The sequence below is a fragment of the Vanellus vanellus genome (genome assembly GCF_965231255.1).
Source record: "Vanellus vanellus genome assembly, chromosome: 6".
Lineage (NCBI taxonomy): Eukaryota > Metazoa > Chordata > Aves > Charadriiformes > Charadriidae > Vanellus > Vanellus vanellus.
The window spans coordinates 16,012,775-16,037,034 of NC_138911.1; the positions used below are offsets into that span (position 1 = coordinate 16,012,775).

The window sequence follows — 24,260 nt, forward strand, 5'->3', positions numbered from 1 at the left end:
ACACATCTGAGATTCTACAAAACATTAATATAAAAAACTGCCAGAAGCACACTTTGTGCAGTAAGTTTTTGGCAGTCTGAAAATTAAAGTGTCATTGCAAATAGTAAAGGCATAAAACTGACTAATGTCATTCCATGGCGCAAGGAACAACTAGAGCAACTGAAGGCGAGGGGTGTAAAGGGAGAGCCAGCTGCATCCTTCGCTGGGGCATCATGGGGGACGTGGGCTGAGGATCATTCCTGGGGCATTCCAGCCAGTGATGCAGATGCCATCAGGTACAAACCTGGCTGCAGGGAGTCTCTGTAATCCTCTTTAAGTCTCAATGGCATGTTCTAGATGATTATGTGAAATAGTTGTGAAGATTTTATTTTAATATGCTTTCTACTTTGACAATCTCTCTTTTCAAGCAAGTTATATCCAGAATAATTATATTTCTTTTCCCGTTCTTTTCCCAGTGCCACAGAGCGCCTGGTCATTTCTAGCCTGATCTTGCTGATTTCAGGAGGAAGAAATATAGCAAATTTTCCACTTTCAGACTTAGCTGAAAGCTATGCAAAGACCTCTCTCTGAGCAAGCTGTATAAGACTAATAAGCTTTACTGGAAAAATGAAAACAAAACAAGCAAACAAATAAGGTTAGGGAGCCAAAGACAAGCAAAACTATCACAGTAATGAAGTAATCTGTATCTAAACATCTTCATCATTCTGGAAAGGAAAACCACATCTCATCACACCTCCACCTGTATGCAGTCCTTGCTCAATGCACAAGACTTAGTATACTATTGAACATGTACTATTTGGAAGTTATATGTTGTCAAACAAAACATGCCAGGATAGGAAATAATCTCACTCAGTTCCTTATTCTTTCATTTATAAGTTAAAAAAAAGGGGGTAAGGAGCAGAGGATAGATTAAAAATATATCTATTTATGTCAAATCCTAACTCAGTCCAGCTACCTGCTTTTCCTTTCTGTATTGCTCCTGTTGCTCCCAAGTAGTATTTATTTGTTGCCAAGCATCAGAGAGCTAATTAGTGCAATGTCTTGTTTCCTTGTTTTCATCACTTGCTCCTTCCCACTTACATGCACACTGCTCCTCAACTCAGCTGTACAGGATGAAATCCCAGAATAAAGAGAAAGGGAAATTGGCTGCAAGAAACAAGAGAATTGAAAGCATAGTCTTGCACTCAACTATAGAAATACCCGCTCCCTCAAAGCACTTGCTCTTATTAGTAAAAATCACCACTTAAGCCTTGGCCACAGAACAGACATTAAAATCTCTAGCCAAGCAGCTGGCAGGTTTGGGCTGTGCTGCTAACCTACCCATCAAACCAGGCAGCTGAAAGCTACAGCAGGTATTCCCACAGGAGATAGTCACTGCAGTACTGGTGAAGCTCCTGTTGAGGGCAATTTAGGAAATTTATTATTTGTGCTGCAGTGCACATAGGGAAAAAAGGCTGTCAGAAAAACGTAACAACAGCTTCTGTCAATCCATTTGCTGGAATGAAAGAGATGACTTATTTCAAAGCTACCCATATAAACCATTTAGACATACCACCTTCTCCCCATTTGTATTTCTTTGCTTCCTCACAATTGTAATCTTTTCAGAGGGGGAGAGAGCAAAAAGATTTTGTCTTCCAAGATACTGACTAGCTTTGCATCAGCACTCTTTTTTTAACCCTGCGATACATGTCCCTGGTATTGTAAGAAGAATTCACTGCTTTCTCAGAAGGCTCCAGTCTATTTCTGGATTCGAAATAGCAGAAGGACCTAAGAACAACTATTTCTCCCCTTTCACACACACATGCGCAAATGAGAAAGGGTTCTCAGAATGGAGAAACTGCACATACAAATCAAACAAAAAGAAGGGGTTTAAAGGGTCAAAATTGCCACGGCAATGCCAAGCAGAGACTATCTGCGTTGGAGACTGAGATTGTCTAGTTACAGCACATCAAGGAAGGTTGTTTTGCAGCTCCCACAACTATCATTCTTCTCCACATTGTTTTCCACCCCTAGCACTTTTGCCAGATGCTGTCAAGTTATGATAAACCAGAGGCTTTATCTGAATTTCTGCTTACAAGACTATGGCCTAAAGAGGCAAACCAACAGCCATTTATAACTTAGAAAAATCAACAGTTACAAAATTCATTGTGTCAGGAGTGGAAGGAAACTCCAGTGTTGCCTTTCAGCAGGAGATCAGCAATTAACCTCTCTTTCAATATTTGCTAACATACCACCTTCCACTACATAAGCTTTTTTGGAAAAATACAAAGGCAGGTGTTAAAAAGGAACACCTCTCTGCTTCCCCATCTTTGACCTGATTACCTTCTATTGTAGCCCTAGCCTTAATGACCACCTCACACCCAGGGACCCTGACCCATGGGATTAATGAAACCAGGCCACTTCCCAAACATCTTCCACGTAACAATGTCAGTTGGCATTTTTAAAGCCTAGAGAGGAAAGTTCAGCCACTTGGCTACTGTTAAACCTAAATGAGAGCTGGGAAGAGAAATTCTCTAGTCAATATTGAAAATATGTAATCCCAGAGAGCAAGTTAGGAAATTCAAGTCCACTTATAAAAGCGTGACACTGTAATTAAAGTATTGCATGATACTTCTTGCATGCATGAGCCACTGAATCAGTCTAGATATTCTTTATGTTCAGGCAGCTCAACTATCTTGATACAGTTCCCTGTCTGGCAGGCAATGGGGAGGACTGGGTAAGTGCAGTGTATGTGTCAGTTGAAGCAGACAAGAAACATCTTGTACTTGAGCTGCTTGTTGAGTAGGTTTGAAAGGCAGACAAACCGGCAGACTAATTAGAATTTTTTTAAACAGTGGTATTGTGAAGTAAAATCCTTATAACACACTATCAATTTAAACATGTCTGTGCATGATATGAAATTACCCCCATCAATAGCAACAATAACATTTAAACTTCAACTCAAGTGTAAGGGAAAGGGTTAAGATTGAAATTAAAAATATTCCAATTTAAACTAAGCTTTGAAGAAACCCCAGCATTCCCCTTCCTCATCTTTTAGGCAACCATCACTAAACCCAAAAGATACCTCTGCAGGCTGGAGTAACTGAAACAAGTAGACAGATCGAACCAATTCAATATATCCATCTTTGCTAAGCAACTGACTTAAGTAAAAAAGTAGTTTGCAATGATCTGAAGGGCACTTTGACTAAGGAGGGAAAAGCTGAGCAAAACAAAGCAGCATGTAAATAGGAATAATGGGTTGAAAGAGCACGATCAGGCTAAAAAAAAGAAAATATTCCACTTTGGAATTCTCCCTTAAATGAAGAGAAGTTCATCCCTTATAATCCTCTGAATAACCCTGGAAAGGCCTCCCAGTACAAAATACACCTTGTAGCATCTCTCTCTTCAAAGATTTGCAAGAATGATATCTCATCTGATATGCCAAAACCCTAGGGTTAAAGCAACACCTATTAACTGATCTGCTCATCTTTAATATTAATGGGATTTGTTTATGCATGTGAAGAATTAATAGGTTTTTCTGAGCAAGCAGCAAGAGTGACTCATGCTAATGGTCATTACACAAGAACACCGTGAGGACTGTAACGTCACGCTCATGAGCAAGCATATGCTGTTCAGGGAAAATAAGCTAAGCACCTTCAAAATCCAATGGTTGTGTTAAATCTGCCTAAATATCCACAGATTTTTAAAGGCAGCTGCTTTGCCTCACCAGTCTTATAGCATCGCTGACACCACTACTCAAAATAAACAGATCTGAGGGGACTTTCTACAACTCATCTTTTCGGTTACTCAGAATCTTACTTGGTTTCAAACTGTAAGCTTTTGTGTAACTATTGAAACAACATGGCTATAAACACTAGAAATGAATGCAGCAGGCACTGCATATTTCTGGAGAGCTATATTTTGCTCCCCTCCCAGTGATATACCCACTGCATGTCCCTCAATGAGTCATCTGTGAAGGGGAAATACCTCTCAATTAGCAGATTAGGAACAGCAGATCACACAGACTTGAGCACAATGTCATGGCTATGCTCCTTCAAGATCCAAGCTCTCTATGCACACGCAGCTCTGATGACCTTGAGTGCATGTCCCAGCATGTCCTCCTTCCAGAGTCAAGCAGCTCAGTGCCTCAGCACAATGCTCCGCTTGGACAAAAAAAAATGTTCTCCTACAAGGGTCTCCTCTTCCTTGTACACACAAGCCAGTGGCAGTCTGCAAAATGGGGACTACAGATGGGGGAGAGAAAAGCAAAGGCACGTAAGCACTGGTGCACCCACCCAAACTAGAAATGCCGCCAGAGGCATGGTCAGAAAGCAGGTCCTGGACTTCATTGCACATCCATACCAGGACACAGGTGTGTAAATGTATTGCACAACTTATGCTGAATTATACATTCCTTAAGTGTTCATTAACGAGTAGATGCTACCACAAATTATTAGTGAAAACAATCAAATAAAGCAAAATCCTGAATAAACATGACCTGTTTTAATAAAAGGCAAAACATGCTTTTGGGCCAAGAAATTATGCATATTATCCCAGGAATAAAAGTTACTGAGCTACAAATAGTAACAGGTCCACTACTAGTATTACAAAAGACAAACCTAGGAATACTCTTGTTTGCATAAGTTGCAGTTGATCTTATTTGGTAAGACTATAAATGTCCTAATTTGGTTTTAAAAGTAAAATCAATTGTAAATTTATTTAGACCAATTTACCTGCCTGCCTGTTGTACATCACTGGGCCTGTATTGATTGTTTGAGATGGAACTTATTCCAAATTGTATTGATTTAATTCATTAGCAAATTTTTAGCGAAACATATTTTGTGGTTTCAGGACAGATATACATGAAGCTCCATCTAGAGACTGCAGGACTGGAGCAGGGGGTGTTGGGAGGGGGCTCGAGTTTCTCCAGTGAGATTTACAACCAGCAGTAATATGAATCACCTGTTTCAGACAGAACCATTTTCTAAACAAGACAAAGTAGGAGTGGAAAAAGCCTAGATACACATACATTGATAGGGAGAAAAAAAACAGTTGGCGAAATAAGGATGAGGTGAATAATTCATAAATAGTACAGTGTATTGGTCATTTTAACAGACATGTTGATTTATGGATTTAAGTGCCTAAAATAGTTCTACAATTTATAAAGCATCTTAAAATCAACAGATCATGAGTAGATTTGTGGGCTCTAGAGCAAGGCAGTTGAGCTGCATTTGTTACCTTGGTAACTGAAGGTACCTCAGTTACCATGGCTACGGCTCCTTTAAAATACATTTTGCAATTCCTCACTCCCCAACTTTTGTGACTATTTTGAAAAGGAAAAAAAAAATTCCTAGTACTATGTCAACACTTGCACTGAGACAAAAGGTCTGTAAAATTTGAATTTTCTCAGCCCACAAGGCCATGTTAAGAATAAGCTAATTTTTCTGCTGCAAATCTTTAGCTCACTGAGAGACTGTGTCATGAAGAGCTTGATCATCATATACTCAGCACAACACATCTAAAACCAGCTCTACTGCTCACTGGAAGAAACCATGCAGAAATGAACTCATACCACATCGCAATTTCCCTGTGTATCAAGGTTTCCCACAACAGGGCAGCTGCCTGTATTGATTAATGAAACATGGGGAAAAAAAGAGTCAGAAATTCTGGGATCTTGTTTCTGAGGCAAAGGAGGTGGCAACAGGGAGTGCATTCACCTCCCCTGACTCCAGACAGTACCCAAGGTGGGCTTCCTATACAGTCCAGGAAAGGACAGCTTTATGTAGGAAACAATTTACTACACTCAAATCAGTGTCCTCTGAATTATCCTGAGGTTAGGGAGGCATTTATGTTGCTAAATTGCAAGTAATGTGTTTAGGGAAGTTGCTTACACCTAATGCATCAAAAAGAGAAAAGGGCTTTTCCACCTTTCTAGAAAATTGTGCACCTTCATCCAAAGCACAGGGCATGCAAGAGGTCACAATAGGAAGCTGCCTCTTTCTGCTCATTGACATTACACTGCAAGTTAAATATGAAAATACTTCAAACTTTAATCCACAAATAATTAATTTTTTTTTTAAATAATCACAAACTTGTATTTTGGCACCTTTTAATTACCCAGCTAGCTCTAGGTTTTAAAATAATCTTTAACCTTTCCTGCCTGGGATGCAGTTTCTTGTGCTCTCCTACAACACTCACTTGCACATAGTTCATGCCCTAAGCAGGCCTGTGGCAGCACACAATTGCCACAAAGCACTCAAGAATTAGAAATGGAGTGGGTGAAAATAACCCCTCTGGGGTGAATGCTATTTTCCATCCTTGCCAGCTAACAGAATATCTAGCTTAAGCACAAGTCCGGGCTTTCTCCTCTGTTCTTTGACTTCACTCTCAGCCCCCTCTCCCCCATTTCTTTGTTTTCTGTACCTGACTGCATTCACCGTCCTTACTACCCACGAGTCTATGAATTGCTTTTTTCAAACAAGTCAGCATCACAAACCACTCTTTATTTTTAAAGACCTTATTTCTAAATAGACTTTTGTATGTAACCATTTGCCCAAGTTCCTCTTTAAGCAAAGAAGGGCATGCTGCAGAAAGAACATGGGACAGCAGTCTGTCTCACATTCAGGAGAGAAAATACAACTCATCTAGACATTCCCAGAGAGAAATTACATTCTTGGAATCAATGCATGTCTGATGTCAGTTAATTTCACCTGTTTTCCCTTATTTTTTAATGCAGTTTTGTGCCTATTATATGGCAATACTTGCTAGGAAATATTTCCAAAAGTGATTAGTGATTTCTGGTGATTCGCAGTTAATGAGTCTCCAAACTAAAATCTCCTTAAGGACCCAACTTTCATAAGCTGGCAGCCCAATCCAGTTAAAATACCTGGCAAGAAATTTTAGTGTTGAGTACTTCAGAGTCTCATGACAAATTATTGAAGTCACTAGAATGGGTAGTAGAAAAATTCTCACCATTGTGTAACCCAGAGTGGCCACAAAATCCTGAGAGCCTACACAACTCTACAGCACTGCCTCCCAATCCTTTACACACCCATGCAACCCCATCACCACTACCCCATTTGCTATGTGTTGGGACTCAGTGCACTGCAAGGTTAAAAGAAGCGCATGGATGAAAGACTGAGCTGGAATTTCATGACTGGATGGCTTTGAACTCTGCAAACACAAGTGCTGGGGGACCATATCTTGGCCAACAAACACAGTATCTTAACAACAGCTCAGCACTCAGAATATGACAGTCCTATCCATCCCTGTGGAAGGCTGGATATTAAGACACTTGTTTTGAACTATATGCCTTAATTACTATACACCTCACTACTGGTACCCGTGTAGTCAAAGTTAAAACAACATACTTTAGAAATACAGGCTCTAACCTTTGAGCCTCACAATCAGAACAGAAGTAGCATCTACTTGTTGCCTTACAAAACAGTTGCAGAGATTGATACCTATGCTAACATCTCAACAGCACTTACAAGGCATAGACTTCCACATTGTTAAATGCTATCCAATATTTCAGGTTCTTTGTAGCGCAGGTAGATGCATAATATTCAAATGAAGCTACTTCAAATGAACGATATTCCCTTTATGTTCGAGGATAGAATTCAGAAACTAAGTTGGTTCTTCAACCACGGTCCACAACATACCTGCATGTGCACTTGAATAAACTAAAGAAATGTAAATACACCACAGATGATACAGCCAGAATGCAGCAAACAATAAAAGATGAGAGGATCCTATTATCCCACAAGATGTTGATTGTACTGCAGGACGCAAGCTAAACACAGTTGCATAACGTTGCTAGCAAACCTCTTTAAATATTGTAAATTCCTTTCATCTTATGTAGAAAAAAAATTTTCTCTAGGTTCAAGCTATGACTTACCTTGTGTTTCTTTTCTAATCTTTCCATCTTTCTTTTAACCTTGACTGCACAAGAGATTGTGTTTGCTTGTTGTTTATGCAATATACCCCACAGTAGGTGTTTAAAGGTCTCCACTCAGAAGTGCTGAGCCTTTTACAGCCCCAACTAAAAGGGGTTAACAGAGAGTGGTACTTAGTGCAACTCCCCAGCTCCAAATGAGATGGTGGCTCTCACAGTAGCTACCTGCAAAGGGCTATTGGGGGTCCTTTTGAACTGCTGTGAGCAAGACAACAATGCTATGCAATGAGCCCTGCAGCACTACCCCTGGAAATCCTCTCTCTGCAGGAACTTCACAGTTGCTAACACTGAACTGGCTTAAGGGGAGGGCTGGTCACCACATGTAACTGATAGCCAGGTTAGTATCACAGATGTTGTATGTGGTTCATCAATTTAGCTTTAAAAACATAACAATGTCAACTTTTTTTAGTTGATCTCCTGCATATAATCGCAGTTTTTGCATGTCTGTAGATATGCACTAATGTAGCTAGATTGGGTACAGTGAATATACACAGTAGAAGAAAATATTTTACCAGGGAAAGAAAGTATGATATAACTCTGTCCTTTAAATCAGGACAGTGCTGTCAGCAAGGGGAGTGGGAATGCGTACTAACTACCCTATATTGCATACCATGATAGGTGCTCGTGGGATGGCAGGTACCCTTGTGAGTTTGGTTATAGCTGTCCTGTCTTTTCCTGAGGTTCATTCACTGGCACAGCAAATTTGGAAACACAGCAGAGAAGGGATCTGTAGGTAGGAGACTATAGCAAGTATGCATCTTGTACCTGGGAACAAGTGAAGCAGAACTGCACAAAGGGAAATTAATAGTAGTAAAAGCCGAGGCAAGAATTTGTGCTGCAGAGGGCTCGTGTTCAGTTTTTGGAATAGAAATGAAAGTGGGTCTTGTGCAGTAACACTGAACAGGAGATCAACCTGCATTCAGATGGTAGAAGCAAAGCACCTGTCCATGGCACAGTTACTTTACAGGGCAAAATACCTGGAAGCCCACTCTGCAGTGCTGGGAGTGAGGCAGGTGATCCTCTTGGCTGGCCCCAAGTCTGTCCTGCTGGTAAAGCCTTCTTCTGGAAAATGGTGTCCCCAGCATGATGCCTCTGCCCTGGAGGAGCAGCCCCAACAGACCTGGAAGAGAGGAAGGGGGCTGTGGCTAGCAGATGGCAACACAGGACAGGAGTCAAGGACTAGGAAGGGCTTCCTTTCCTTTCTTATGAGAGGAAAAGCCCTGGAAACACAGTGCTGTGGAAAGAGTCACAGGAGGGATTTCATGGTGCAGAGATGCCATGACACTGAGGCCATTTCTGTGAGACCTCTGGTACCCCAGCCAGCCTCTATCTTCCTCTGGGTGGCAGGTCCCTCCCGTTTCGGGGGTTCTTAATCCAAGGCCACGCCTAATAATGGTAACTACCCTGGCAGGGCTGTGCACAAGAGGGGAGAACGGGCCCCTCTGCCAGTTCTGCATGCTATAGCCAGGCATCCCCACAGTCCCTGATACAGGTATTAGATACCTAATATATAAACATGTATTTATGTCTAACATATTTCTATGTGTAATTTAGCTTGTTACAGTTTTTATATATATTGTATAACAGTATGATGTTTACCATATAGACCATATATTATTGTATTTACATTAAAAATATTATGGAGAACATTGTATGTAATACATACCATATAGTATTGTAATAGAGTACAGTATAACTAATACACATGCAAATAAATATTTCTGTTTATAATTTTATATATATATTAATCTTAGTCTATACATATGTATATACAAAAGACTGATGCTCTTTATTCCACCATTGGTGACACACATGTTCTTATATACTTAGGATTTTATTATTGAGTGGAAATTTGCAGCCGCTCTGCCACAGCAAGGGAATTTTGACTCTTCAGCTACTTGTGGGACTAGTACTGGAGAAGAATTCTGTATTTTGGGGCATTACCATAAATATATGGATTACCATTCCTAGGGTAAGAGATTCTGTGTTGTGAGCAACACAATACCTTACTGAGAACTTCCTCTTGAAAAAATGGTCAGAACTCACTGGGTCCAGTACCCTCAATCTCGCTGGCCTGAGCCAAGATAGACTATATGACAAAGGCTGTTTTGGAATTTGCCTCCAAAAAGCTACCAACACAGTTTTATAAGTTATTTTGCCACTAATTTGGATATTTAAAATGGCTCATAGCCAGACAAAGACTAGTATTGGCAAAGATTGTTGTCAATGGAGACTTGGTATGAACAAGGATGCTCCCATCCTGTGTATTATCCTTGCACAAATTAAACTGTGCAATAGACTCTGCCTAGCTGGGGAATGAAAACATTCTTTGCTTTCCAAAATATTTTCTGATTTGCTTTAGTCGTTGTTGGAGTTTCTTAATGTTTTGTAACTAATGTGATGGGACCAGATAATTTAGATATTTGATATTTAGGTATTCTAGAACACAGGCACAAAAGGACTCAATATTTTGTAACATATCTAGGCTATGTAGGAGCTTAACAGGGCTTTTCTGCTACACACGGTACAATGGTAAAGAAAGAACTGTGACCATAGTGCTTTAAAAGCACAGAATGGTAGCTATGTCTCTAAGCTAAGTGAACACTATGGGAGGAAAAGGGTCTGCAACACACTGCTAGTCATAATCCAGAAAACAAAAAAGTTAATGAAAAAAAAATTTCACTGAATAATGTGAAATTGCCTAAAATTAATCAGTCATTGAAATGCCTGGAGTTTAACACTCATTTTCGGCCACCTTGTAAAGAAGCCTGGCTTTTCAGGGACTACATCATCTGTGACATCCATCCACATAAACTGCAGTGAAAACAGGAAACCCTGAGCTCAACATGTAGTGGCACCAAAGGGATCCCAGGGCTTCCAGTTTTTCAGACTGATGAGTTATTTTGAGTGCTTCAGTTCTGAGGTGCTCAGCTCAACTATCAGAGAGTAAACACTCAGCTGTTCCCAGAATTTAAAGCTCTTTGGAACACCTCTCGCAGAGTGGTCAGAAACTGAGGTTTCAAAATCTGTGGTCAAATATGAAAAAGGTTGGTCTGTGTCTCCAAGGAGGAATTCTATCACAATTACTTTTGCTACAATATACCTTTGGGAGAGAAATTGGATTAAGGACCCCTCTGTCACAGACACTGCAGACCCGAAAGGCTCACCTCTGGGGGCTGACGACTTCTGGATCTTCCCATAGCCCTGCATAGGAGCTGTGAGCATCCTATTGACTGACACACCCCTACCAGATATTGGTGAGTGGCCATGGAAGATGTGCAGAAAGATTTCATACCCTGTCCAAGAGTGGTTATGTAGCCTACCCACATTTTAAACTACTAAAGATTTGACAGACGCTTATTTTAATTTGTCTTGAAGCAGAAGCGTTATTGTCTGAATACAAACATTATCTGAAAACATTCCAAATATCTTGGCGTAAAAACCACAGAGAGAAAAGTCAGCCTTGTATGTTAGGTTAGGGAGTTCTGTATTCAGGAGAAAGCCTCGCTGTGTTATTCAGGTATGAGGTTCAACAAGGCCAAGTGCCGGGTCCTGCACATGGGTCACACCAACCCCATGCAGCGCTACAGGATTGGGGTGGAGTGGCTGGAAAGCTGCCCAGCAGAAAAGGACCTGGGGGTGACGGTGGACAGCCGGCTGAATATGAGCCAGCAGTGTGCCCAGGTGGCCAAGAATGCCAACAGCATCCTGGCCTGTATCAGGAATAGTGTGGTGAACAGGACTAGGGCAGTGATTGTCCCCCTGTACTCCGCACTGGTGAGACCTCACCCCAAGTACTGTGTTCAGTTTTGGGCCCCTCACTACAAGAAGAACATTGAGGTGCTGGAGCGTGTCCAGAGAAGGGCTACAAAGCTGGTGAGGTGTCTGGAGGACAAGTCTTATGAGGAACAACTGAGGAAACTGGGGTTGTTTAGCCTGGAGAAGAGGAGGCTGAGGGGAGACCTTATCACCCTCTACAACTACCTGAAAGGAGGTTGCAGAGAGGTGGGGGCTGACCTCTTCTCCCTGGTGACAAGCGATAGGACACGAGGAAACGGCCTCAAGTTGCACCAGGGGAGGTTTAAATTGGATATTAGAAAAAATTTTTCACTGAAAGGGTTATTAAACATTGGAATAGGCTGCCTAGGGAGGTGGTGGATTTGCCATCCCTGGAGGTGTTTAAAAAAAGGGTAGATGTGGTACTTGGGGACATGGTTTAGAAGTGGTTTTGTCAGGGCAGGTTAATGGTTGGACTTGATGATCTTAAATGTCCCTTCCAACCTCAGCAATTCTATGGTTCTATGATTCTATTTCCTTGTGGTGTTTGCACTCAATACTTCCCCATATCAGAGTGTTTCCTCTTGCAAAAAAATAAGCAAGCAGGGTATGCTCTTTCTAATGCAGCTGGAGACCACCGAGCACCCTCTGCTTGCTTCATACTTGTAACAACAGTGTCATTCCTCACATGCTGGTGCGCAGCTGAGGTTAGGGAATCAAACCCCACTAAGGGTGGGCCCTGAAAGTCTACGGAAATATGTCTCCTCCTCTATGAAAGGCTTCTAGCACCGCTCTAAAAGTAGTTTTGAGAGAGGCTGAACTCCTTAGAAGCATAAGCATGTGCATTAAGCCACCTCTGGGCAAGTCACAGTGCAGAAGCTATAACAAAAAGGGAAAAAAATAGTCCGGCTCCCCCACAAAGAGTCCCAGGTCTCACGTAGCCTACAGCTAAATTCAAGTCAAAGGAATACGTAAGTTAGCAACTTTAAGAGAATGAGGGTGTGTGCACGCGTGTATGCATGCAAGAGTAAAACCTGTCAACCAATTATCTTTGTAGTTTCACATTTTCAAAATCAAAATGTGAGGCTTGGTCAAAGATACATACCTACCTTCACCTGGCTGCACTTGATCCTAACCGTGAGCACATGTGTGATATTTTTATTCAGTTTGGAAGGAGAAAAATAAGAATTACTTCTAAACCATAGGAAGCCTCAGGACTAAGCAGATTTTGCAAGTCTTTGGGTTTTCCCAGTTGGATTCTGCCTAGCTCTAGTCGGGAATTCCCCTTTGTCAAGGAATTGCATAAGAGATGCCTTTTCTCTTCCCACGAGGAAGGACTGGCAGCAAGTTAGAGAGGGAGGAAGTGTGATTTTCTCAGGAGATAAAATAGCATCCAGAACAAAGGTGGTGAGGTGAGATCCTGAAAATCCTAATGCATGACACTACCACCAGTCATTGCTATAAAACTCTCCTTTTCAGTTTAGAACAGAAAGTGTGCAGAGTCCAGAAAAAAGTTACCTACTGCCTAACAGAAAAAGAATGAAAAAACTAGCAATAAGGGGCAATTAAAATTCCCCGGTTTCATTTGTCATGAGTTAGTTTATGTTCCAGTGTATGAGATGTTACATGACTTTCTCAGTATCTTTAATTCTAGAGCATTTGACAGAACTGACAGCATAAAATTGTGTGGCATCATCTGAAAATGAGATTAACAATTATGTTGAATTTATGCAGCAAAAGCATGAGCATATGAAGACAGGAGTCTAGGACTCATGGAACATTTGAATGCTTAGTGACTATTAGCTTACAAAAGAAGGAAAACATCTGCAAATTTCTAAATGCTTAGCTGTCTATAATGGATAGGACAGAAGCAAACAAGCTTAAAATGCAGCAAAGATTATTTAGGTCAAGTATTAGGAAGAGAAAGATACAGATAACATATGCTGAAGCACTGGGATAAGAAGTAAAGTTACTGAACAAAATTGGTCCTGTTTTACCTCAAACCAGGACAATTTCCTGCAGAATTTCTACAATATTCACCATTGGAGGTCCTTAAGAACAGTCAATATAGCTACCTTTCAGGAATGATCAAAGACTGTGCTTTGGGATAGGGGAATGACATTTGAGGTCCCTACTCAATGTACATTTCCACTGCTCCTCGAAGAGATGGAAGACTTTCAACACTTACAGCTCCTTCTGCAGTGTCCCATATACCTAGCTGCACAAGTCTTGGGGCCCTTTTTGATCAGGATTCTATATATGTTAAGATGAGAATTTCCCATTGAGCTGTTGCTGAGCAATATGAAACTTACTCCCACCATACTGTCTCCATATAGTTCTCACTACCAATCAGACTAGGGAGCTAGCAAGGAAGCTCGTAAAAGAAATTCACATCTTCTGTGACAATGTGCAGTGTTCCTATTAAATCACACGATTTAATCTATGCTAGAGGAAACTGGAAAACTTGCCTGTGACCTACAAAGAACCATTCCAACCTTTGCCTGGTGACCAGCTGGCTGTGGTCGTACAGAAATGCTGTACATACCACACTTTCAGTTCTGATGCAGTCTTGCTTATCCCAATAACTACCCTGTCAAAGCACATGGCTGCCTGCTAGGACTAACATTTAGAAGATCTGCTTCTAATTTATTTATTGCAATGTCAACACCGAATAACTTAAGCATATTTTCCACAGATGACTGCACATTTTTTTTAACACGCTGTTTCATGTCTGCGTGCCACTAAGCATTCCAAGATTTTTTTGCAAGCTGTCATATTTTTTTTTGGCATTACATAACCATTTCATCCATGAGCTGCTAGTGGACTTTTCATCTGACTCTGGAGCAAGCTCTGTCTATCTGCAAGCCTAATTCTTCCGTCTCTCTCAGCAAAGAAACGTGAATTTGAATAATCTTGTGAGTGAACCAGTATGTTTGCTGACGTGAGCTTCTGTATCGATTGTCTTATCTCACTGAAAGAAGACAGACAAACTGCCGAGATGGTCATCTCTCCCTTCACAGAGAAGAGCTTGGTGGTAACATCAGATTATGCCATCATATACTTATTTCACACCTACAAAAGTAGAACTGGGTTCTCCCCTTGCAAAGAATTTTAGTTTCATAATCATTGCTCAAAGGATCTTGAAACATCTTACATTAGGATTCTTAATGAAATGTTGAAGAGGATGCTTTTTGATAGTGTCCTTGCTTTAGCTCACTTTCACAGAATTAGCTGCTTGCTAGTATCATGTGCCTACGTTTAGTCATTTGATTAGCCATAAAGATTCAGTATTTCTTTCAAAAATTCAGCAGAATTACTTGCACATTCAAAATGAGTCATTTTTTTGAATCAGAGTCCATATCTCTAAGAAAGCCTGCAAAATTGGTCTTGACAGATAATAAAGTGGTTATAAAGCTAAGTATTTTAAAGTAGCTTTCATTTAACCCAAATTTTGGTTGAGCCGCAACAAAAAGATTTGTCTCTATTGTTAAATGCTTTGGTGATACATGGACTAAGTTTTAAATGAAGAGTGGTTAAGGTACAGCTTTCAGATTAAAATAAAAATTAGGCAAAGCTTTGTGATTCAAGTCACCAATAGGCAAATATTGGCAGCTTCATGCAGGTGTAATAGTTTTCAGAGACAAGCCTCAAAGAGATGAACTACTGTAAAAGAAAGCTGGTAAAGTATTTGAAGAGGTACCTTGTACTGGAAATCATGGAGTTTTATGCAGGTCAAGCAAAAAGCACAGGGCTCTGGTTATATTTGAATTACTGATGCTTTGTAGAACACTAGCACATGGGTTGCCAGCACTGATCTAAAGCTCTTCTGAGCCTAGGTTGTTCCTGCAAGATATACAGCATTTATCAATCATAGACCTACTGAAAAATTACTAGACCTGGGATTTTTTTAATTATTCTTCTTGCCCACTCCCCCATCCCTCACCCCCGGAAAAAAAAAAAAAAAAACCAAACACAAACCCCTAATCCCAACATACTGGATCTCACTAGAGTCGTAACATACTCTTCTGGAAGACCCACAGCACTAATAGCTCCATCATTTCTCCTTTGGTGACAAAGATGTGTGGTGAAAGTGTTCTCATCTCCCTTTTCGTTCTTGGCAAGCCTTGGGTTCGCCTATGGGAGAAGCAGCAAACTTCATGCTGCTCAGAGGCCCTGCTCATACAGACTATGACAACAACTGCTTACCTCCTGTGTTTTGTTGATTCAACAGCAGCAGGAGGGTTATGATGTAGAGATTTGAATATTTTTGTCATTAAAACTAAAACTCACCACAATAGATCAGTAGAAAGGGTGCCACTTCTATAGAAAATTCCCTGGTGCTTCAACAGATGTAGTTCAAACAAAATGCCATCTTCCTCGGCCTTTCACCCAGAGGTTCAGGGAAGAGCGGAATTTCCTGGACTTCCCTGCAAAAGGATAGGTATTAAGAATCACTTTTTAAATATTTCTACTAGCAGTTGCAAAGGGACTCTTCTTTGAGTGTGATCTGTTTCTTTTCTCCCCTCTAGCTTGAGTCAGGATTGTTAAACGATTCTGAGCAGTATCAAAGTAGAAGAGCACTCGTCTGGGGCGTGCAGCTTCTAACTCACTCTGAACGTGTGATCTGTAATGAATTATGAATGGTGTGTTGTGTAGACTGCTATTTCCTAGAAAACAAACTCTGAAGTTACTGAAACTTGACTTGCAAGAACCATGCTGCTTCCAGTGCCACCATGAACTTTTCTTGTTGTCTATGGTCAAAGAGTGGTGTCTCTCTTATCAAAAACTCAGCCAAGGTCTCCCTTCCCAGGTCCCCACTCCAGACACACATCAGGCTGGACACTGGGCAGACATAAATTGGTAGACAGTCCCAAGCCCCAATGAGTTCACCATCTCAATAAAAAAAAAAAAAAAAAAAAAAAAGTAGATAAAGGATGGTGCAAAAGATGCAGGCACACATGCTTGAAGACTAAGAATGCATCAATGGTTGGGGTTGGAAAAGAGCCTCAGTCATCTGATTTCTGTCCCGGTGCTTTCATCACCAGCCTTCACTGCCCATCTGCATTGAAGTCTGGCAATTCCAGATGCTGTATCAATGAATTCTAGTGTGTTACTTGGCTTATTTGTTTAAAAAAAACCCACAACATAAAAAAGGTTTTTTATCTCCAAGATCAGAGCTGTATCACAAATAGAAGGTAAAGTGCTGTTTCAAAAACTGATTCCCAGAAGTAAACAGCCACACCTGTGTATTTAATACTGTCTGGTCCAATCCTCAGGTCCTTACTTATTCTGAGTAAGCCTAGCCTCCTAATCCTCATGTATTAGAAAGTTTATTTGTGTTTTTAACGCTGTTGGACTTTTTTTTTCTTTCCATGCTGAGTGGAAAGATACTGGCTCATTATTCATGAGAGGCTAGGTCTGATACTGTTACCTTGCTCCTTTTACAGCTATGCAAAGCTGATGTGAAACACTACTATTCTGAATTAACTGGCACTTCATATTCACACTGCACTGGCAAAAATGGCTAGGTTAGACACAGGGCAGTGGAGAAGCAGGCCTTTGAGACAGGTAGATAGATAGATACATTTAATCAGAGGCAATATAAATTGGATTATGAAATTCTCCACTTATGGGCATGATGTATTTTAGACTATTTCAAAATAAACTTACTAAAATATATCTGCTATTAACAGAAATAATGCAGGAGTGTAATTTCTTCTCTCTCCAAAATGAAGACATTTTAATGTAACTGATATTTTTATCAAAATACCCCTTTTAAAATCTCTTCTCTCCCTTCTCTTATGGCTTCTTCAGTTTTGGACAATCTGAGATTTTTCTTTGTTGGTATTAGAGCTAGAAAAAAGCAATGGCAGCAGCAGCATCTAGTGAAATAGGAATCATTCACATGTGTCAAAGCAGATAAAAGAGTTTTGATCACTTCAACACTTTACCTAGGTATTTTCTTTAATTATAGAAAATTTTAGCTGCCATTATGTAACAGCACGTGACATCACTTCATAAAATCCCCACTCCTTTCCCCCAGCCCATTCAGATCCTAGGAAGAAGAGAAATTCTGTTGTAAATTTTAAGTAGAAAGAAGATTAAGAACGACTAAATAACACTAGAGCAATCCATTGGTTTGATTATTGTTCAGGCCATTATTAGTGAAATAAAAACAGATAGCCTTATTTTCAAAGACATCAGGAATACGCATGAGTCTCATAGACTTCACTAGATTTTACCAGCATTGCTCATCTTTGGACTTGACAAGCTATTGTGTTAGGCATGATGGCTGATCTCTGTTGTCCTCTGACAGTGGGCCAGAGAGAGCTCTTTTTTGACCCCTTTGGCATAAACGAATGCTGGCCTCCTTAGAAAAACATACTTGCTGAATTTGGTACTATTTGATTTTGCTTACAGCTTGCTAGATCTTTTATCAGATAATTAATAAAGAAAAATATTCAGAAGAAAAAAGGGATGGGTGCAATATAAATTGGGGATCACAAACATAAATCTATGTCAGTGATATATTTCACATTCATTTGTGGCAAGATGCTAAGCTGCTGTGTCCCAAGCAGCTGCATGTGATAAATCTGTCAGAGATGGGTGCCAGTGAATGAATTGTCAGACTTGATTCTCGGGCATTTCTGCACTTCTTTGGATCAGCCAAGGGACTGGAGAACTGTAATGGCACCTTTATTAAAAGGCTGCTCTCCATTGTCTTCTTCTTTCAGTCTGTGCAGACCTTCTTCTAAAACAAAACAAAAAAAAAAACCAAGACCCTTTCAATATTGAAGCACAGAATGACTAAAGAGCATTTTTACTTCCTAAATATAAAATAGGTGTTAGGATTAGACAGGAAATCAACAAAGAAAAAAAAAATTAAATTGAAGAATAAATACTGGGATTCTTCCTGTCAATACCATTGCTCAGACAAGGTTTTATGAAATTCTGAAAGCAGACCCACGCTTCCAAAGCTGCAAAGCGTTCAAGAACAAGCCCATCCCTGGGAAAGGGATGTTAAGTACAGACAGAAGGAAGCAAACACTTCATGTTCATTTAGCAGGTGCTTCCTGCTCTGCTAAACTATGGACTGAAAGTTCTCAATACCCCTCTGAAGCCAAGGTGTGCGCACACAACAGCTAACAGCAAGAGAAACAATGGATGTGATGTTCCCTACTGATAACACTGCCAGCATGTACCACTGCAGAGAACTTAAATGTCCTGTCAGAATTGGTTATTTCTTCCCTTTCATACAGAAAAACATCACTTTTCAAGATACTTGCTGTGCAAGATCAGCCTGAAGGCTCTCCTAAGCAGGAAAAACTCACTCAGGAGAGATACTCATATACACCAAGAGAATAACTGCATTTTGAGTCAGCATAGAGAAAGAGGCCTTCTTCACAGACCCCTTAAAATGCAAAATGGTTTTATTTCCCTCTCTGCTTCTTATCTGTGAGAGCTACCTGACTTAACACTGTGTCAGCACTTCCTTCTGCAGCTTGAATTACTCTAAGGTAAAATTACTCTATGGTAAAAATCTACTCCAGGCCAAAATGGAGCAGAGGTGCTGAGGCTGCTAGGAACATTTTCCTGAGTTCTTGGTACAAGATGCCTTTTGGTTCTTGTTTTAGTCATACTCAGAGAATTGGGGTATTAACGTCTACTTAATTAAGCTCTGAGTGTTAACAATAGCATACACAAACTGACTTTGACCACTTAAAAGATCCTTAAACTTATTTTGCAGGGAGACTGTTGATATATTAAAGTTAGTAACATTAAAATGAAAGCATATAGAACCTGTACACATTTACCTAGGATCACAAACCACATTATAAACATTAGCAGGTATTGTTTTTAACCCATTTTACAGATAGAGAAACTGCACAGAAAAATTTCCCTGTTATCAGGAGAATCTGATAAAAAGATACCTGCAGTCCTGATTCTCAATTTCCCTAACCTCCAGATAGTTTATCTTCCAGACAACTATTTATATTAGACATTGATTTTAGCACATATCAGCACGTATATCAGATCATCACATAACAATGCTATGATAGACTGAAGCATTTAGGGGAAGGTACTGGCGGTTTTTAAATCTTTGACAATGGCCACGTTCTGATCCTTTGGCAACAAAGTTGGATTTGAAGAGCAGAAGAGCCTGTTTGCTTCTGTATCCTTTCAAGTTTATTTGCTCTTATTGGCCAAACGCTGGCACAGGCTGTGGGATCTCCAATCTTGGAGGTATTCACACACCTGGACTGGACAAGGTCCTGAGGAACCTGGTCCAACTTTGAAGTTATACCAAACGTCCTCCAGAGGGCCTTTCTAACCTAAACAATTCTGTGATTTTATTCTCTGCCAGTTTCTCTGTATTCTATTAAATAGTTCACCTCAAACTGTGGCAAATCCTTCTTTTGACTTTGTTTGCTAATAGGGAAGGTCAAGCGTAATTCTGCACTAGGTCTACGTAGGAAAGAAACAGGAGGAACTTCTTGATTGCAGGACAGCTTTGGTAGCTTGAAGCATAGGTTATTTTTAACTGGTCTATTCCTGTGGCAGCAATTTCTTTGAGATTATTGCAATGCATTTACTGGCAACAGACAATTAGAAGAAATTAGTTCTTTTTAACCCCTATTTTGGCTACACTGCTGAAAAAGGGATGTTATGAATAACAGGACACTATAAGAATATTTGAATACTATTTTAATTACCACAGTTGCTCATGAAGACAGTGAAATAATATCTTATGTAATGTCTCTTGTCAAGGTGACACAGAAGACAAACAGGAAGATAAGAGATGTAGGGAGTAAAATGGAAAGAGGTATTACCATTACTGTATCACTCCAACACACAAAGAGTATTCTTCAGTATATGCAAATTACTTAATTTATTAAAGGAGGATCGAGCAGAGGAACCGTGGTTACAAGGGTTGTGAATTTTGGCCTGACTGTCCCCCTCAATTGTCCTGGAATACAACCAAGAGATCTCCTGAGAAAAGCAAAAACTGAAGCAGAAGAGGCAAATATTCCTAAGACAAACACATTGACTTTGGGGGCCGCTACCACCTTCACTGTAGCTTGATTAACCAAATTGTAATCAAACAGCCTTAAAAAAGATTCACCTAGTTCTGGTACAAGCCTTACATTGTAATGAGAATCTCTTCAAGAAAACCTTGTCTGGTAAAATTCAATAGATCTGCCTCCATTTGGATCAGCTGACAGGCATGCCTGAAACCTCTTTCTTCCCCTCCTGTCCCCCACCCCTGAAAGACCTGGAGAAGGGAACTGAGAAGAGACAAGATGTTTACTCTAGGAGAGCTTGGTTTGATATGTGACTGTTCCTCAACCTGTCTCTGGGATTTGGCAAGAAAATCTGATGCCAAGGAGGACTCTGCTCATTGCTGTAGAGCCCTCCCGAGACTGCCACTAGTATTTACTAGCACCTTACCGAGATCTGAAATACCACAGCTGTCACTAAGCTGGGCGCAGGAGGCGACCCCATACCACTGACACAATGCTGCAAAAAGATTCTTGCATGACAATTATCCTAGAAGGTGCGCTCTGTCTTTAAGACCAGGAAGTAACACAAGATCAAGCTCAGGAAGGCAGAATTTCAATATGTCCTTAACCTTAAATCCCACAGAAAGCTCTGAGATTTAAATGCTTGCTTAAATTTACACTCATACTAAAATGCTATCTGTATAGGAATGGATGTTAGCATGTACGCATATACTGCTCTCCCTCCGATTTTAAATGTTAGGCTGTCTGCAGGTGAGACTTGGCATCTTGAGGCCACAGGAAGAAGGCTTGGCATTATCTTTAGTTTTAATACAGCTCTTGTCTCTCCCTGGTCCTTCAAAATCAAAGCCCCTGCATATTTACCTCCTGTTTAACATTTCTCTCGTATCTTTCTTTCCACAGTATGTGGCATTTGCCTCCCTCTTCTTCATTCTGGTCTCCATCACCACCTTCTGCCTCGAGACCCACGAGAGATTTAATCCCATTGTGAACAAGACAGAAACTGAATTCATCGGGAATGATACCCAGGTGCGGCACTACAGGGAAGCAGAGACTGAAGCCTTTCTCACCTACATCGAAGGTGTCTGTGTGGTCTGGTTTACATTTGAGTTCTTGATGAGAGTCACTTTCTGCCCAAACAAGGTGGAATTTATCAAAAACTCTTTGAACATCATTGACTTTGTGGCCATACTGCCTTTCTATCTAGAGGTTGGACTCAGTGGCCTGTCTTCCAAAGCTGCTAAGGATGTCCTGGGCTTCCTCCGCGTAGTCCGTTTCGTGCGAATCCTGCGAATTTTCAAGCTGACCCGCCACTTCGTTGGGTTGCGGGTCTTGGGACACACCCTCCGCGCCAGCACAAACGAATTCTTGCTGCTCATCATATTTTTGGCATTGGGCGTCTTAATCTTTGCCACGATGATCTATTATGCCGAGAGAATAGGTGCTAAACCAAATGACCCTAGTGCCAGTGAACACACACACTTTAAAAATATCCCCATCGGCTTTTGGTGGGCTGTTGTCACCATGACGACCCTGGGCTACGGAGACATGTATCCTCAGACTTGGTCAGGCATGCTGGTGGGGGCCCTCTGTGCTCTCGCTGGTGTGCTGACCATTGCCATGCCTGTCCCTGTCATTGTGAACAATTTCGGAATGTATTACTCCTTAGCTATGGCTAAGCAGAAGCTACCAAAGAAAAAAAAGAAGCATATCCCGAGGCCACCCCAGCTGGGATCCCCCAATTATTGTAAATCTGTCGTAAACTCTCCACACCACAGTACTCAGAGCGACACTTGCCCACTGGCCCAAGAAGAAATTTTAGAAATTAACAGAGCAGGTAGGAAACCTCTTAGAGGAATGTCCATCTGACCGTTAACCTCCATCCCGCGTAGTGATTTAAGATTCAGCCAGACTGCTTTCTTAGAGCAATGGGTAGCACATTTATCCATTCTAGTCCCACCATCACACAGTGAATAATATGTGTGAAGTCTAGGTTGCAGGGACAAATGGTACAGTGAAGGCTGATCAGCAAAACTAAGGATGAGAGCATGCTCTAGGAGCCCAAACTTTGGTCCTGGTTAAGGGCATACAAGTCTCAAGATATTTTGAAGAGCTGTTACATCTAGTGGAAGAATTTTGAGAGTTCTACAGCTATGTTGCTGGACTGTGTAATGCATCTCAGAGGCTCCTGAGAGCTGAATGCTTCATAGAGCAGAGTAGGAGCCAAGTACTCAGCAATTACAGAGTTTTCTGACAAAACAGGGCTGGAATTCAAAACAGCCAGATGCTTTCTCATTTGTTCCCATTTGGGACCTTTCAGCTGTTTTAAATGGCAGATATTGTACATCTCATTACAGAAACTAGGTGCCTAGTAAGTTGAAGGGACAACTATACCATCATGCATATTCATGAGACAATCCCGTCTCTTTCTGATGATTAACTGCAAAGTAGAACAACAGCTCAAATTCTTGACACTAATGCAAAATGACTCACTCTGAGACAAGACTAGATGTAAGGATGTTTATTCCATGGCATGCAAATCAATCTATTCTATAATATTCCACTAGAATTTAGCATTTAGAACTATGAAGAGTTTTGAACCACATTTTCTAAAACATGCTCCTTTTGCAAGTATGGGTTGGTGAGTTACAGCTCTTTCAACCTTCTAGCGGCAAAGGCCAACTGGAAAATGTCTGACTGGTCATTACTGGCCAGTTTGGCCTAAACAGTGATCACCTCACAATATGGTATTCTTGTTTTTAACTATACTGATTCATGTTAGCAATGAAACCAGAGCAAAATTAATCATACTAATTCTACTAGAAGGGGGGAGGGAAATGGAAAAAAATACTAGTCACCATGGAATATATTATAATATCCCATGGCTAGTGGTTAATTATGGGAATATCTCAGTTTTATGAGAATCCTCCTATAGCATATAAAGTTACAGGGCTCCGATTTGATTATTTAAACCCCATAATCTACCTCTACCCATGGAATATCACTATTTATTCTATGGAGTAATTTCAAAGTAGATAACCATGTTGAAAACAAAGCCAACTTCATTTTTGGCAGATGTTCCAGCCAAGTTGCATAGTAGACATTCTTCAGCCTACTCAGAATATCCCCGTGTTGTATTGGATAGAAGAGATTGCCAGTCAAGTGATTTTAACTGACATCTAGTCAAAAAGAGATGTTTTGAAAGAGCTAGCATATACCTATGATGGTCTTGTGTTATCATTTTTTTACTTTGAAGAAAATTCTAATTTGTTACTCATTGTGAGTGAGGTATTCTCTCATCATCTCATAGCCATGCATGTTGACGTCATTGTGAGAGGCACAAAGAAAGTGAGACTTTCCTTTGTGTGTGACTTCACCAATGCCAATGCTAATTTTGGAGGGGAAGAGCTGGTGGGAACCTTTCTCTTCTTATTTCTTTTCCCTTTTGTGCAACTATGTATAATCCATTCAGAAGGTAAACAGCTTTCATTTTTTTGTTAAAGGCTATTCCATTGCAACAGGCCAATCAC

The 24,260-nt window shown here is 40.6% G+C and overlaps 1 protein-coding gene across 1 annotated transcript in view; it reads left to right on the forward strand.

The window, feature by feature from the left end:
* Positions 1-24,260, forward strand: part of KCNC1 (potassium voltage-gated channel subfamily C member 1) — a gene marked incomplete at both ends in the record, with an annotated part of 112,914 nt that overhangs the window by 72,755 nt on the left and 15,899 nt on the right. Inside the window, one exon of the mRNA XM_082485286.1 lies at positions 21,634-22,567. Coding sequence (XP_082341412.1) covers positions 21,634-22,567 — 934 coding nt within the window. The remainder of the gene's footprint in view (positions 1-21,633; positions 22,568-24,260) is intronic.